The sequence below is a fragment of the Salvelinus alpinus genome, chromosome 15 (genome assembly GCF_045679555.1).
Source record: "Salvelinus alpinus chromosome 15, SLU_Salpinus.1, whole genome shotgun sequence".
In the NCBI taxonomy this organism is placed as follows: domain Eukaryota; kingdom Metazoa; phylum Chordata; class Actinopteri; order Salmoniformes; family Salmonidae; genus Salvelinus; species Salvelinus alpinus.
In genome coordinates, this window is record NC_092100.1 from 51038665 (window position 1) to 51051778 (window position 13114).

Genomic DNA, 13114 nt, shown 5'->3' on the forward strand with positions numbered 1-13114 from the left:
TGAGAAAGCATGCAGTTTATTCAACTACAGATGAAATAAATTATGAACTTCACAGGGTGTTAAAAGTACAAGGTGATGAGCTTGATGCTCCTTTACAATAAATATCTAGGGTCTTATTCTGGTGACATGATAATCGATGCGTGGCTGACGTTGGAAAAATTATAATCTCACCCTTTTGTCCATATATTCTCATCATGTAGGATATACGCAGATAGTGAGTGCTGTTGGCTAGAGAGCATGTGCCAATACCAGCGTGGGTAGACTCGCTATATAATGCTAAACAAATTGTGAGAAAACCATCACTAGAGCTGAAAATGTGATGGAAACCCATTTAACTTTTATTCAGTACAGTGGATTTAACCGCAAAATGTATTTTTATGTGCACTGTCATCACGCACAGCCTTTAATTAAATCTGCAGCAATTCAATTTGATGGAACAATCTCTGGTGGGAATATTGTTTTTATGCAGATTTTAGAATATTTGCATAAAAGCTGTTGTCAATTGGATGGAAACCTAGATAGTGTGCTAATTAGTCCCTGGGTTTTTGTCCGTCCACCGGCATGTGTGTGTTCATATGCACTGGGCTGAGGCCTCAGTGAGGAAGAGCTGCCCTACTGACTGTATGACACAGTCTGGCTTGGTGATGACTAGGGCTGTGGCGGTCATGACATTTTGTCACCCGGTGATTGTCAAGCAAATAACTGCCGGTCTCACGATAGTTGACCGTTAACTAACAACAAAAAAGATTTAGCATCTCCTTGCTTCCACGCAATAAATCTGTGTAATATAGGATACGCAATCACAATAAATCCATTATTTTGGACAAGTCTAAAGAAACACGAAGAAAATGTAGTCTATTTCAAAAGAAAAGAAAAGCATACTCCGAGTTGTCCTTATATTAGGCCCTGATTTGGCTATGCCATATGTCTGTGGGCTACATTAATTAAAATGAGCAGACAAGATTAGCTTAGAAAGGATATTTTCTCCAATCGATTTGAGGGAGTGCGAACACTCCCTCAAACTGTGGGCTACTCCCTCAACTATTCTGTGTTGATCAGTTAAAGAAAATGGTACTCCAATATGCTTTAATTGAGTTATTAATGTCACAACTTTAGTTGTGATACTAATGGTGGACTATGTGTTTTGATTTTTCATACATTCTAAGGCAGCATGACGCGACTAATGATGATTTGAAAAAGTCACATGAGCTCTGCTTTGTTTTTTTTGCGCAGGCTGTAGACAATGTCTGTCATTCACAATTTGACAAGCACTTTGAGAATCTTGTTTCTCATGTTCCGAGAGTCTAGGTGACCTTTGGCAAATTCCAAGCGGGCTGCCATGTGCCTTTTACCGAGGAGTGGCTTCAGTCTGGCCACTACCATAAAAGGCCTGATTGGTGGAGTGCTGCAGAGATGGGAGAACCTTCCAGAAGGACAACCATCTCCAAAGAGGAACTCTGGAGCTCTGTCAGTGACCATCGGGTTCTTGGTCACCTCCCTGACCAAGGCCCTTCTCCCCAGATTGTGGTGGTGGTGTCCAAACTTCTTCCATTTATGAATGATGGAGGCCACTGTGTTCTTGGGGACCTTTAATGCTGCAGACATTTTTTGGTACCCTTCCCCAGATCTGTTCCTCTACGGACAATTATCTCGATCGCATGGCTTGGTTTTTGCTCTGAGATGCACTTTCAGCTAAGTGACCTTATACAAACAGGCGTGTGCCTTTGTAAATTATGTCCAATCTATTGAATTTACCGGATTCCAATCAAGTTGTAGAAACACCTCAAGGATGATCAATGGAAATAGGATGCACTGAGCTCAATTTCTCATAGCAAAGTCTCGAGTCTCATAGCAAAGGGTCTGAATACTTACAGTACCAGCCATAAGTTTGGACACATCTACTCAGTCAAGGGTTTCTCTTTATTTTTACGATTTCTCTACAATGTAGAATAACAGTGAAGACATCAAAACAATGAAAAAACACATATGGAATCATGTAGTAACCAAAAAAAAGTGTTAAATCAAAAATATATTTTATATTTGAGATTCTTCAAAGTAGCCACCTTTTGCCTCGATGACAGCTTTGCATACTCTTGGCATTCTCTCAACCAGCTTCATGAGGAACGCTTTTCCAACAGTCTTGAAGGAGTTCCCACATATGCTGAGCACTTGTTGGCTGCTTTTCCTTCACACTGCGGTCCAACTCATCCCAAACCATCTCAATTGGGACGAGGTCGGGTGATTGTGGAGGCCAGGTCATCTGATGCAGAACTCCATCACTCTCCTTCTTGGTCAAATTGCCCTTACACAGCCTGGAGGTGTGTTTTGGGGGTAATTTTCCAGTTGAAAAACAAATTATAGTGGGACTAAGCGCAAACCAGATGGGATGGCGTATCGCTGCATAATGCTGTGGTAGCCATGCTGGTTAAGTGTGCCTTGAATTATAAATAAATCACAGACGGTGCTTTGCTGGTGACACTGCCACACAATAATACCTCCTCCTCCATGCTTCAAGGTGGGAACCACACATGCGGAGATCATCTGTTCACCTACTCTGCGGCTCACAAAGACACGGCGGTTGGAACCAAAAAACTTAAATTTAGACTCAGACCATTGAAATGCATTCCAGGTGACTACCTCATGAAGCTGGTTGAGAGAATGACCGCTTTGCACACTCTTGGCTTGATTTGTTTAACACTTTTTTGGTTACTAAATGATTCCATATGTCATTTCATAGTTTTGATGTCTTCACTATTATTCTACAATGTAGAACATAGTAAAAATAAAGAAAAACCCTTGAATGAGTAGGTGTCCAAACTTTTGACTGGTACTGTATGTAAATAAGGTATTACATTTCTAAAAACCTGTTTTCGCTTTGTCATTATGGGCTATTGGTTGTAGACTTACGGGGGGAAAAAATCTCATACATTTTAGAATAAGGCTGTAACGTAACAAAATGTGGAAAAAGTCAAGGGGTCTGAATACTTTCCTAATGCACTGTAAATTTTCCAATCATAGTCTGGTAAAGTTGTGGGATGCAATAGATCCCAAATTAATGTAACCACTAGCATCAAAAAACCTATTTCAAGCAATGAGCCCGATGCAACAGTTGAGAACGTTTAGCTTAAAATGTTAATACAGTGGCAAGAAAAAGTATGTGAACCCTTTGGAATTACCTGGATTTCTGCATCAATTTAGATCTGACATTCATCTAAGTCACAACAATAGACAAACAGTGTGCTTAAACTAATAACACATTGTATATTTCTTGTCTATATTGAATACATTTAAAACATTCACAGTGTAGGTTAGAAAAAGTATGTGAACCCCTAGGCTAACGACTTGAGACGAGATATTGGTTAGAGCTGCCCTGCCCTACAAAAAACTCACAAAATTTGAATTTGCTATTTCATAAGAAGCATTGCCTGATGTGAACCATGCCTCAAACAAAATAGATCTCAGAAGACCCAAGACAAAGGATTGTTGACTTGCATAAAGCTGGAAAGGGTTACAAAAGTATCTCTAAAAGCCTTGATGTCCATCAGTCCAATGTAAGACAAATTGTCTATAAATGGAGAAAGTTCAGCACTGTTGCTACTCTACCTCAAGAGCACAGCGCAGAATGCTCAATGAGAAGAATCCTAGAGTGTCAGCTAAAGACTTACAGAAATCTCTGGAACATGCTAACATCTCTATAGACGAGTCTACGATATGTAAAACACTAAACAAGAATGGTGTTCATGGGAGGACACCATGGAAGAAGCCACTGCTGTCCAAAAAAAACAATGCTGCACGTTTGAAGATCGCAAAAGAGCATCTGGATGTTCCACAGCGCTACAGGCAAAATATTCTGTGGACAGATAAAACTAAAAAATTGAGTTGTTTGGAAGGAACACACAACACTAAGTGTGGAGAAAAAAAAAAGGCACAGCACACCAACATCAAAACCTCATCCCAACTGTAAAGTATGGTGGAGGGAGCATCATGGTTTGGGGCTGCTTTGCTGCCTCAGGGCCTGGACAGCTTGCTATCATCGACGGAAAAATGAATTCCCAAGTTTATCAAGACATTTTGCAGGAGACCAATTTATGTAGAAGTCCAGGTAATTCCATAGGGTTCACATTATTTACAGTAGCAATAAAAAGTTAGGCTATTTCTTCACATTATAAGAGCAGCAAAGCGCACATCGCAGTAAACTATAAGTGCAAATGTTCCATTAGCAGCAACACACCATTCTCAAAAGTGACCACAAATGTGATTATCCACGTAAAGCTTTATATATATATATATAAATAAATAAAAGGTGTATTTTTATGGTGAAAATTATCTTCCTCAAACTTGAAACTCAAGCACTGCTTATGTATGCCAGTTAGGCTCAACACCCATTGTAAAGCTGATTAATGTGCTTCATTTTAAGAAGTTATTTGGCCACTTTAGTTGTGATACAAACCTGGAAAAAGTCACAAAAAAAGCATGCGCTGTTTCTTGCCTTATGCTGGGCATCATTCACAAGTCATAACATATCATTCATAAGTGATCGGCTAATATTGGCACCCCTCACACTCTTGATTTAATCTGGTCTTAACATATACTAAATAATGTGTGAAATTTGTTTTGATTTAAAAATGGACCATTATCATGCACCTGTCTCGAAACAGGGGCAGCGGGGAAAAAACACATCATCTGTGCACTTAAATAGCGAATGGAGGACGCTTTTCCCATGGTTCATTTTCATGTCAGCCAGGTAGGCTATACTCCTGTTGTAAAGAGAAGCAATGTGCTTCATATTAGGTGAGAAATACATATAGTAGGCCTAGCCTATAGAAAGCTGATGGGATCTTCTTTTTAACAGAGGCAATCACTGTTCTCACGTAGGTGCATAGCCTAAATAAATGTTGTGCAACATGAGCGCTCATGAAGTGTTTGATTAGATTTGCGATTACATTTGCATTGATGTCAAAGTGATTAGAGGGACAATAGAGTGCTGAGTACCTGGCAGTTAGCAAGTTTGGTAAGCTATTAACTTCACTAGGGTAAGGGGCAGCATTTGGAATTTTGGATGAAATGCATGCCCAAATTAAACTGCCTGCTTCTCAGGCCCAGAAGATATGATATCCATATAACTGGTAGATTTGGATAAAAAACTCTAAAGTTTCCAAAACTGTTAAAATAGTGTCTGAGTATAACAGAACTGATTTGGCAGGCTTAAACCTGAGAAAAATCCATTCAGGAAGTCGTTTTTTTTTGTTGGTTTTGTAGTTTTCTATTCAATGCCGTTACAGTATCCATTGACTTAGGACTCAAATTGCAGTTTATATGCCTTCCACTAGATGTCAACAGTCTTTAGAAATTGTTTCAGGCTTGTAACCTGAAAAATGAGAAAGTAAGAGCAGTCTGAATGAGTGGACCCTAAAGTGTCACAGAGCTTTTTCATGCGCGCAACCGAGAGAGTGCCTTTCTTGTTTACCTTTTAAATTGACGACGTTATTGTGCTGTTGAAATATTATCAATTATTTTGGCTAAAAACAACCTGAAGGATGGAATACAAACATCGTTTGACATGTTTCTATGAACTTTACGGATACAATTTAGATTTTTTTGTCTTCCTGTTTTGACTGCGTTTGAGCCTGTGGATTACTGAAGAAAACGCGAACAAAACTGAGGTTTTTGGATATAAAGAGACTTTATCGAACAAAAGGAACATTTGAGTAAATGAATGTCTGCTGAGTGCAACCATATGAAGATCATCAAAGGTAAGCGATTAATTTTATCTCTATTTCTGATTTGTGTAACTGTTCTACTTGGCTGGTTACTGTTTGTAATGATTTGTCTAGTGGGCTATGTTCTCAAATAATCGTAAGGTATGCTTTCGCCGTAAAGTATTTTTTAAATCTGACACCGAAGTTCACAAGAAGTTAATCTTTAAACCTATGTAAAATATGTTTTGTTTTCTGAATTTTTATAATGAGTATTTCTGTATTTGAATTTGGCGCACAGCAGTTTCACTGGCTGTTGAAGAGGTGGGACGCTAACGTCTCACGTACCCAAGGGAGGTTAATGACCATCATCAGCATCAGAGCTGGGAGAAGCCTAATTACTATGACTAAACAGTCACGTGGAATTTGACTGCCGTCATGACTCATGACCGCTGGTGTGGCGGTAACACGGTCACCGTAACAGCCCTAGTGATAACTGGTCTGCCATTCATGCTTTATGTTAGCAGTATAGGCCTAGTGCACATTCTGAGGGGGATATGGGCCAGCTACGTGTCAAACTTTGTTGACACGCCCCCCTCAGAGAGAGACAGCTAAATGGGAGCTCTCACATCTTTCAACATGTTTTTTTTACAAAAGGATAGATTTGGAGTTAGTTAAACTTGGATTATTTCGACAGGTACATATGCATGATGCTACCCTCCACAGCATGGCCTTAAGCTCCAGATCAATACTCCAAACCTACAACCTAATTTTGACCAAAATTAACCAGAGATTACTGCTTCCAATGTTCTTTTTCCAAGCTATACAGAAGGCCTGTCTCCCCCTGTCTGGTACAGTACCCCCACCACACTCACCCCTCTCTCCCGAGCGTTCGCTCGCCTCACGCACACACGCACTGTTGTGATTTGTCATAGACGCTTGCTAAAAAACTTCCTTCATGAACTGGCCTCTGTAAAATGGTATAGAATCAGTGTGATCCCTCTTTCGAAGACGCCTTCTTTTTTGATATTTTCAGTGGTATTGTTAACAAACACGTCCCCATAAAGAAAATGAGAATTAAAAACAGGTTCAGCCCCTGGTTCGACCGTGATCTTGCAGAGTTACTCCACCTCAAGAATTGCATTTGGCGAAACGCTCGGCACACGCAGGCTGACTGGCTATTGTTCAGGCAAATGAGAAATACGTGCACTCAGGCTATCCAGGAAGGCCAAAGTTAGTTACTTTAAGGAGCAGTTCTCTCTCTGTGGGTCTAACCCCAGGAAGTTCTGGAAAACAGTTAAAGACCTGGAGAATAACCCTCCTCCTCATAGCTGACCATGTCCCTTAATGTTGATGAGGTGGTTGTTACTGACAAGAAGCACATGAGTGAGCTCTTTAAATCACCACTTCATTAAGTCAGGATTCCTATTTGACTCAGCCATGCCTCCTTGCCCGTCCTACATTTCCTCATCTCCCACCCCCTATAATGCGACTATCCCTGATGCTTCTCCCTTTTTCCCACTGCCCAGCTACAAAATTTCTCCCTGCAGGCAGTCAACGGAGTCCGAGGTGCTAAAGGAGCTCCTTAACTTCTTTGGGGTAGGGGGCAGTATTTTCATGAAAAGCTGAAAAGTATGCCCAGAGTAAACGGCCTGCTACAAAGCCATAAAAGCTAGAATATGCATATTATTAGTAGATTTGGATAGAAAACACTCTGAAGTTTCTAAAACTGTTTGAATCATGTCTGTGAGTATAACAGAACTCATCAGGCAGGCAAAAACCCGAGAAAAAATCCAACCAGGAAGTGGGAAATCTGAGGTTGGTCGATTTTCAACTCAGCTCCTATTGAAGATACAGTAGGATATTGGTAATGTTGCACTTCCTAAGGCTTCCACTAGATGTCAACAGACATTAGAACCTTGTCTGATGCCTCTACTGTTTAGTGGGGCCGAAGGAGAGAGGAATGAGTCAGGTCTGCCATGAGGTGACCATGCGCGTTCACGTGAGAGCAAGCTCCGTTCCATCGCAATTCTGAAGACACAGGAATACTCCGGTTGGAACATTATTGAAGAATTATGTAAAAAACATCCTAAAGATTGATTCAATACTTCGTTTGTCATGTTTTTACGGACTGTAATATAACTTTTTTAACTTTTCGTCCGTACTTTCCGCTGGACCTGCCCACGCGTCGACAGTTTGGAAAGTGTACTGAACGCTAGAACAACAAGGAGGAATTTGAACATAAATGATGGACATTATCGAACAAAACAAACATTTATTGTGGAACTGGGATTCCTGGGAGTGCATTCTGATGAAGATCATCAAAGGTAAGTGAATGTTTATAATGTTACTTCTGACTTCTGTTGACTGCATAATATGGCGGCTATATTTGTGTCTTGATTGGGCCCTGAGCGCCAACTCAGATTATTGCATGGTTTGCTTTTTTCGTAAAGCTTTTTTGAAATCTGACACAGCGGTTGCATTAAGGAGAAGTGCATCTAAAATTCCATGCATAACAGTTGTAACTTTTAGCAATGTTTATTATGAGTATTCCTGTAAATTGATGTGGCTCTCTGCAAAATCAAAGGATGTTTTGTGACTTCTGAACGTAAGGCGCCAATGTAAACTCAGATTTTTGGATATCAATATGAACTTTACCGAACAAAACATACATGTATTGTGTAACATGAAGTCCTATGAGTGTCATCTGATGAAGATCAAAGGTTAGTGATTCATTTGATCTATATTTCTGCTTTTTGTGAATCCTCTCTTTGGCTGGAAAAATGGCTGTGTTATTCTGTGAATAGGCACTCACCTAACATAATCGTTTGGTTTGCTTTCGTCGTAAAGCCTTTTTGAAATCGGACACTGTGGCTGGATTTACAACAAGTGTATCTTTAAAATGGTGTAAAATACATGTATGTTTGAGGAATATTAATTATGGGATTTCTGTTGTTTTGAATTTGGCGCCCTGCAGTTTCACTGGCTGTTGAAGAGGTGGGATGCTACCGTCTCACGTACCCTAGAGAGGTTAAACTTCACCCCCCAAAAATATCTGGGTCAGATGGTTTAAACCCTTTCTTCTTTAAGGTTGCTGCCACTATCATCGCAAAGCCAATCTCCAACCTTTTTAACCGGTCTCTCCTTTCTGGGGAGGTTCCCATTGCTTGGAAGGCAGCCACAGTTCATCCTTTATTTAAAAGGGGGAGATCAAGCTGATCCTAACTGTTACAGGCCTATTTCTATTTTGCCCTGCTTATCAAAAGTGTTGTAAAAACTTGTCAATAATCAACTGACTGGCTTTGATGTCTATAGTATTCTCTCGGGTATGCAATCTGGTTTCCGCTCAGGTTATGGATGTGTCACTGCAACCTTAAAAAGGTCCTCAATGTCACCATTGCCCTTGATTCTAAGCAATATTGTGCTGCTATTTTTATTGACCTGGCCAAAGCTTTTGATATGGTAGACCATCCCATTTTTGTGGGCCGGCTAAGGAGCATTGGTGTCTCTGAGGGGTCTTTGGCCTGGTTCACTAACTACCTCTCTCAAAGAGTGTATAAAGTCAGAGAATCTGCTGTCTCAGCCACTGCCTGTCACCAAGGGAGTACCCCAAGGCTCAATCCTAGGCCCCACGTTCTTCTCAATTTACATCAACAACATAGCTTCGGCAGTAGGAAGCTCTCTCATCCATTTATATGCAGATGGCACAGTCTTATACTCAGCCGGTCCCTCCCCGGATTTTGTGTTAAATGCTCTACAGCAAAGCTTTCTTAGTGTCCAACAAGCTTTCGCCACCCTTAACCTTGTTCTGAACACCTCCAAAACAAAGTTCATGTGGTTTGGTTAGAAGAACGCCCCTCTTCCCACAGGTGTTATTACTACCTCTGAGGGTTTTAGAGCTTAAGGTAGTCACCGCATACAAGTACTTGGAAGTATGGCTAGATGGTGCATTGTCCTCTCAGCACATATCAAAGCTGCAGGCTAAAGTTAAATCTAGACTTGGTTTCCTCTATCGTAATCGCTCCTCTTTCACCCCAGCTGCCAAACTAACCCTGATTCAGATGACCATCCTACCCATGCTAGATTACGGAGATGTAATTTATAGATCGACAGGTAAGGGTGCTCTCGAGCGGCTAGATGGTCTTTACCATTCGGCCATCAGATTTGCCACCAATGCTTCTTATAGGACACATCACTGCACTCTATACTCCTCTGTAAACTGGTCATCTCTGTATACCCGTCGCAAGACCTACTGGTTGATGCTTATTTATAAAACCCTCTTAGGCCTCACTCCCCCCTATCTGAGATATCTACTGCAGCCCTCATTCTCCACATACAACACCCGTTCTGCCAATCACATTCTGTTAAAAGGTCCCCAAAAGCGCACACATCCCTGGGTCGCTCGTCTTTCCAGTACGCTGCAGCTAGCGACTGGAACGAGCTGTAACAAACACTCAAACTGGACAGTTCTCAATCTCTTCATTTAAAGACTCAAATCATGAACACTCTTACTGACAGTTGTGGCTGCTTTGTGTGATGTATTGTTGTCTCTACCTTCTTGACCTTGGTGCTGTTGACTGTGCCCAATAATGTTTGGACCATGTTTTTGTGCTGCTACAATGTTGTGTTGCTACCATGCTTTGTTGTTATGTGTTGCTGCCTTATGTTGTCGTCTTAGGTCTCGCTTTATGTAGTGTTGTGTCTCTCTTGTTGTGATGTGTGTTTTGTCTTATATTTATATTGTATTTTTTTTAAATCCCAGGCCCCCGTCCCCGCAGCAGGCCTTTTGGTAGGCCGTCATTGTAAATAAGAATTTGTTCTTAACTGACTTGCCTAGTTAAATAAGGGTTCAATTAAATTAAAAAACAAGGCTCACCTCTCTTTCAGAGCTGATAGTTAAGAAAACTAGAGAGAGCTTACATGTGTGAGTGTTAGCTAGACGCTAAGAGAGAAGGCTCTGTATGTGTGAGTGTTAGTTAGACGCTAAGAGAGAAGGCTCTGTATGTGTGAGTGTTAGTTAGACGCTAAGAGAGAAGGCTCTGTATGTGTGAGTGTTAGCTAGACGCTAAGAGAGAAGGCTCTGTATGTGTGAGTGTTAGCTAGACGCTAAGAGAGAAGGCTCTGTATGTGTGAGTGTTAGCTAGACGCTAAGAGAGAAGGCTCTGTATGTGTGAGTGTTAGCTAGACGCTAAGAGAGAAGGCTCTGTATGTGTGAGTGTTAGCTAGACGCTAAGAGAGAAGGCTCTGTATGTGTGAGTGTTAGCTAGACGCTAAGAGAGAAGGCTCTGTATGTGTGAGTGTTAGCTAGACGCTAAGAGAGAAGGCTCTGTATGTGTGAGTGTTAGCTAGACGCTAAGAGAGAAGGCTCTGTATGTGTGAGTGTTAGCTAGACGCTAAGAGAGAAGGCTCTGTATGTGTGAGTGTTAGCTAGACGCTAAGAGAGAAGGCTCTGTATGTGTGAGTGTTAGCTAGACGCTAAGAGAGAAGGCTCTGTATGTGTGAGTGTTAGTTAGACGCTAAGAGAGAAGGCTCTGTATGTGTGAGTGTTAGCTAGACGCTAAGAGAGAAGGCTCTGTATGTGTGAGTGTTAGCTAGACGCTAAGAGAGAAGGCTCTGTATGTGTGAGTGTTAGCTAGACGCTAAGAGAGAAGGCTCTGTATGTGTGAGTGTTAGCTAGATGCTAAGAGAGAAGGCTCTGTATGTGTGAGTGTTAGCTAGATGCTAAGAGAGAAGGCTCTGTATGTGTGTGGTTTCAAGGTGCTGAGGAATTATGTGTCATAACATCTCTAGGGAGAAATACTCGCTACAGCTTACTACCTAAAGTGCGAGTTGTGATCCCCTGCTTCTGGCTTTGGTCAACACACACGCATCCTAAAACATAGGCCACACACAAAAGCTCACCGTTGAAAACTTCATTGAACTCTCCTGGTGGGGCGTGGATGACAAAGTTTGCTGCTATGCGTACCTGCAAAAACAAAAGGAACACACTTTCAAACACAAACGTCAGAAATGCAAGGGTAGGCTTAGTACCAACACAAATCTCTTAGATCAGTGAGTCACACAGACAAACGTTTTCCTAAACTTTGAGATCTCAGGTCTGGAGACTGGTGAGGTCAGCAACATTAACATCAGGACCAGCACAGAGGGATAGGGATAACATTGGGTAGATATGTTTTCATCCATTTATGGTCAACTTTCCTCTCCCTGTCTTTTCTGTTATTGAGGCTAAATCATGAAGGACGAATACAGTGAGTTCACTACCACAATTCTCACTTCTCAGCCACTGTACACCCAGAGAGTTGCCCTCTCTTCATAAGGTCGGCGCCTCCAGCATCTGTCTGCCCGCCGCTACTCAGTTGCACCACAACACTTCCTGTTTGGAGGTGATATGTGAAACTGACAGCGAGGGGCGGGCAGCCCCTCCCTCGAGTGGCTCATGAACATATAAGGGCATGAAAATGTGCTGAGAAGCCTAGTGGTGAAGTACACCCCTCCCGCTCTCTCTGCCAGTGTACGGATTTTGGCATGTGGCTTCACTGGTTTGGCTAGTCCATCATCCCCGCCCCCCACCCCCCTGGACTGACAAGTTGGGAAAGGGAGGTGTGTGTGTGTGTGTGTGTGCGCGCGTGATTTGCTCTCTCCCTTGGGCCATCATCAGTGGTGTGTATGAGAAGCTTTGGTGCATGGCACGAGCTGCAGACCGATTCTCATAATGAGTGATGATACGGTGTGAGCCAGAGAGGCCCTCAGGGACTCTTACGTGTGTGTGTTGCTCTGGAAAGAGAGTATGTGCATTGCTGAAATCCCTGCGGAGGAACCATTTGGATCAGGACTCCCTTATTATGCTTTAGAGAGATGTAAACAAACTTTACTTGAAAACACTGCTGGGCCACTACGGGGCTATCTGTTATGCTCCATTTACGCTCAACTCTGCTCTTATGGCCTAGCATTGTGAGATGCTGTGCGGTTTCATTTCGTTTGCTCCCTCTTGGGTCGGGTCGCTTTCGTAAGAGAGAATATGTTGTCTTTAAAAAATAAGTGTTACCCTTAAACAACCCCATCATATCGTTACGATATAGAAGTAAACCCAGTGAGGTGGCAGGGTGACGCCAACAACACATCTGTTGGGCGTGAATAAAAGGCATGATGCGCTTCATTGCGACTAGTGGGGTGATTCTCATGAAACCAATTTGTACCATGTCAGTAGTTAGTTACCAAACCTTGGTCCGTGAAGCATGGAGTTGGAAACATCATTCTTTGGGGATGCTTTTCTGCAAAGGGGACAGGACGACTGCACCGTATTGAGGGGAGGATGGATGGGGCCATGTATCGCGAGATCTTGGCCAACAACCTCCTTCCCTCAGTAAGAGCATTGAAGATGGGTCGTGGCTGGGTCTTCCAGCATGACAACGACACGA

The 13114-nt window shown here is 42.1% G+C and overlaps 1 protein-coding gene across 1 annotated transcript in view; it reads right to left on the reverse strand.

Moving 5' to 3' along the window:
• LOC139540293 (F-actin-capping protein subunit alpha-2-like) overlaps window positions 1-13114 on the reverse strand; it is a 46958-nt gene that overhangs the window by 16375 nt on the left and 17469 nt on the right. The window contains exon 2 of the mRNA XM_071344034.1: window positions 11598-11661. Within this exon, the coding sequence (XP_071200135.1) occupies window positions 11598-11661 (64 nt within the window). The remainder of the gene's footprint in view (window positions 1-11597; window positions 11662-13114) is intronic.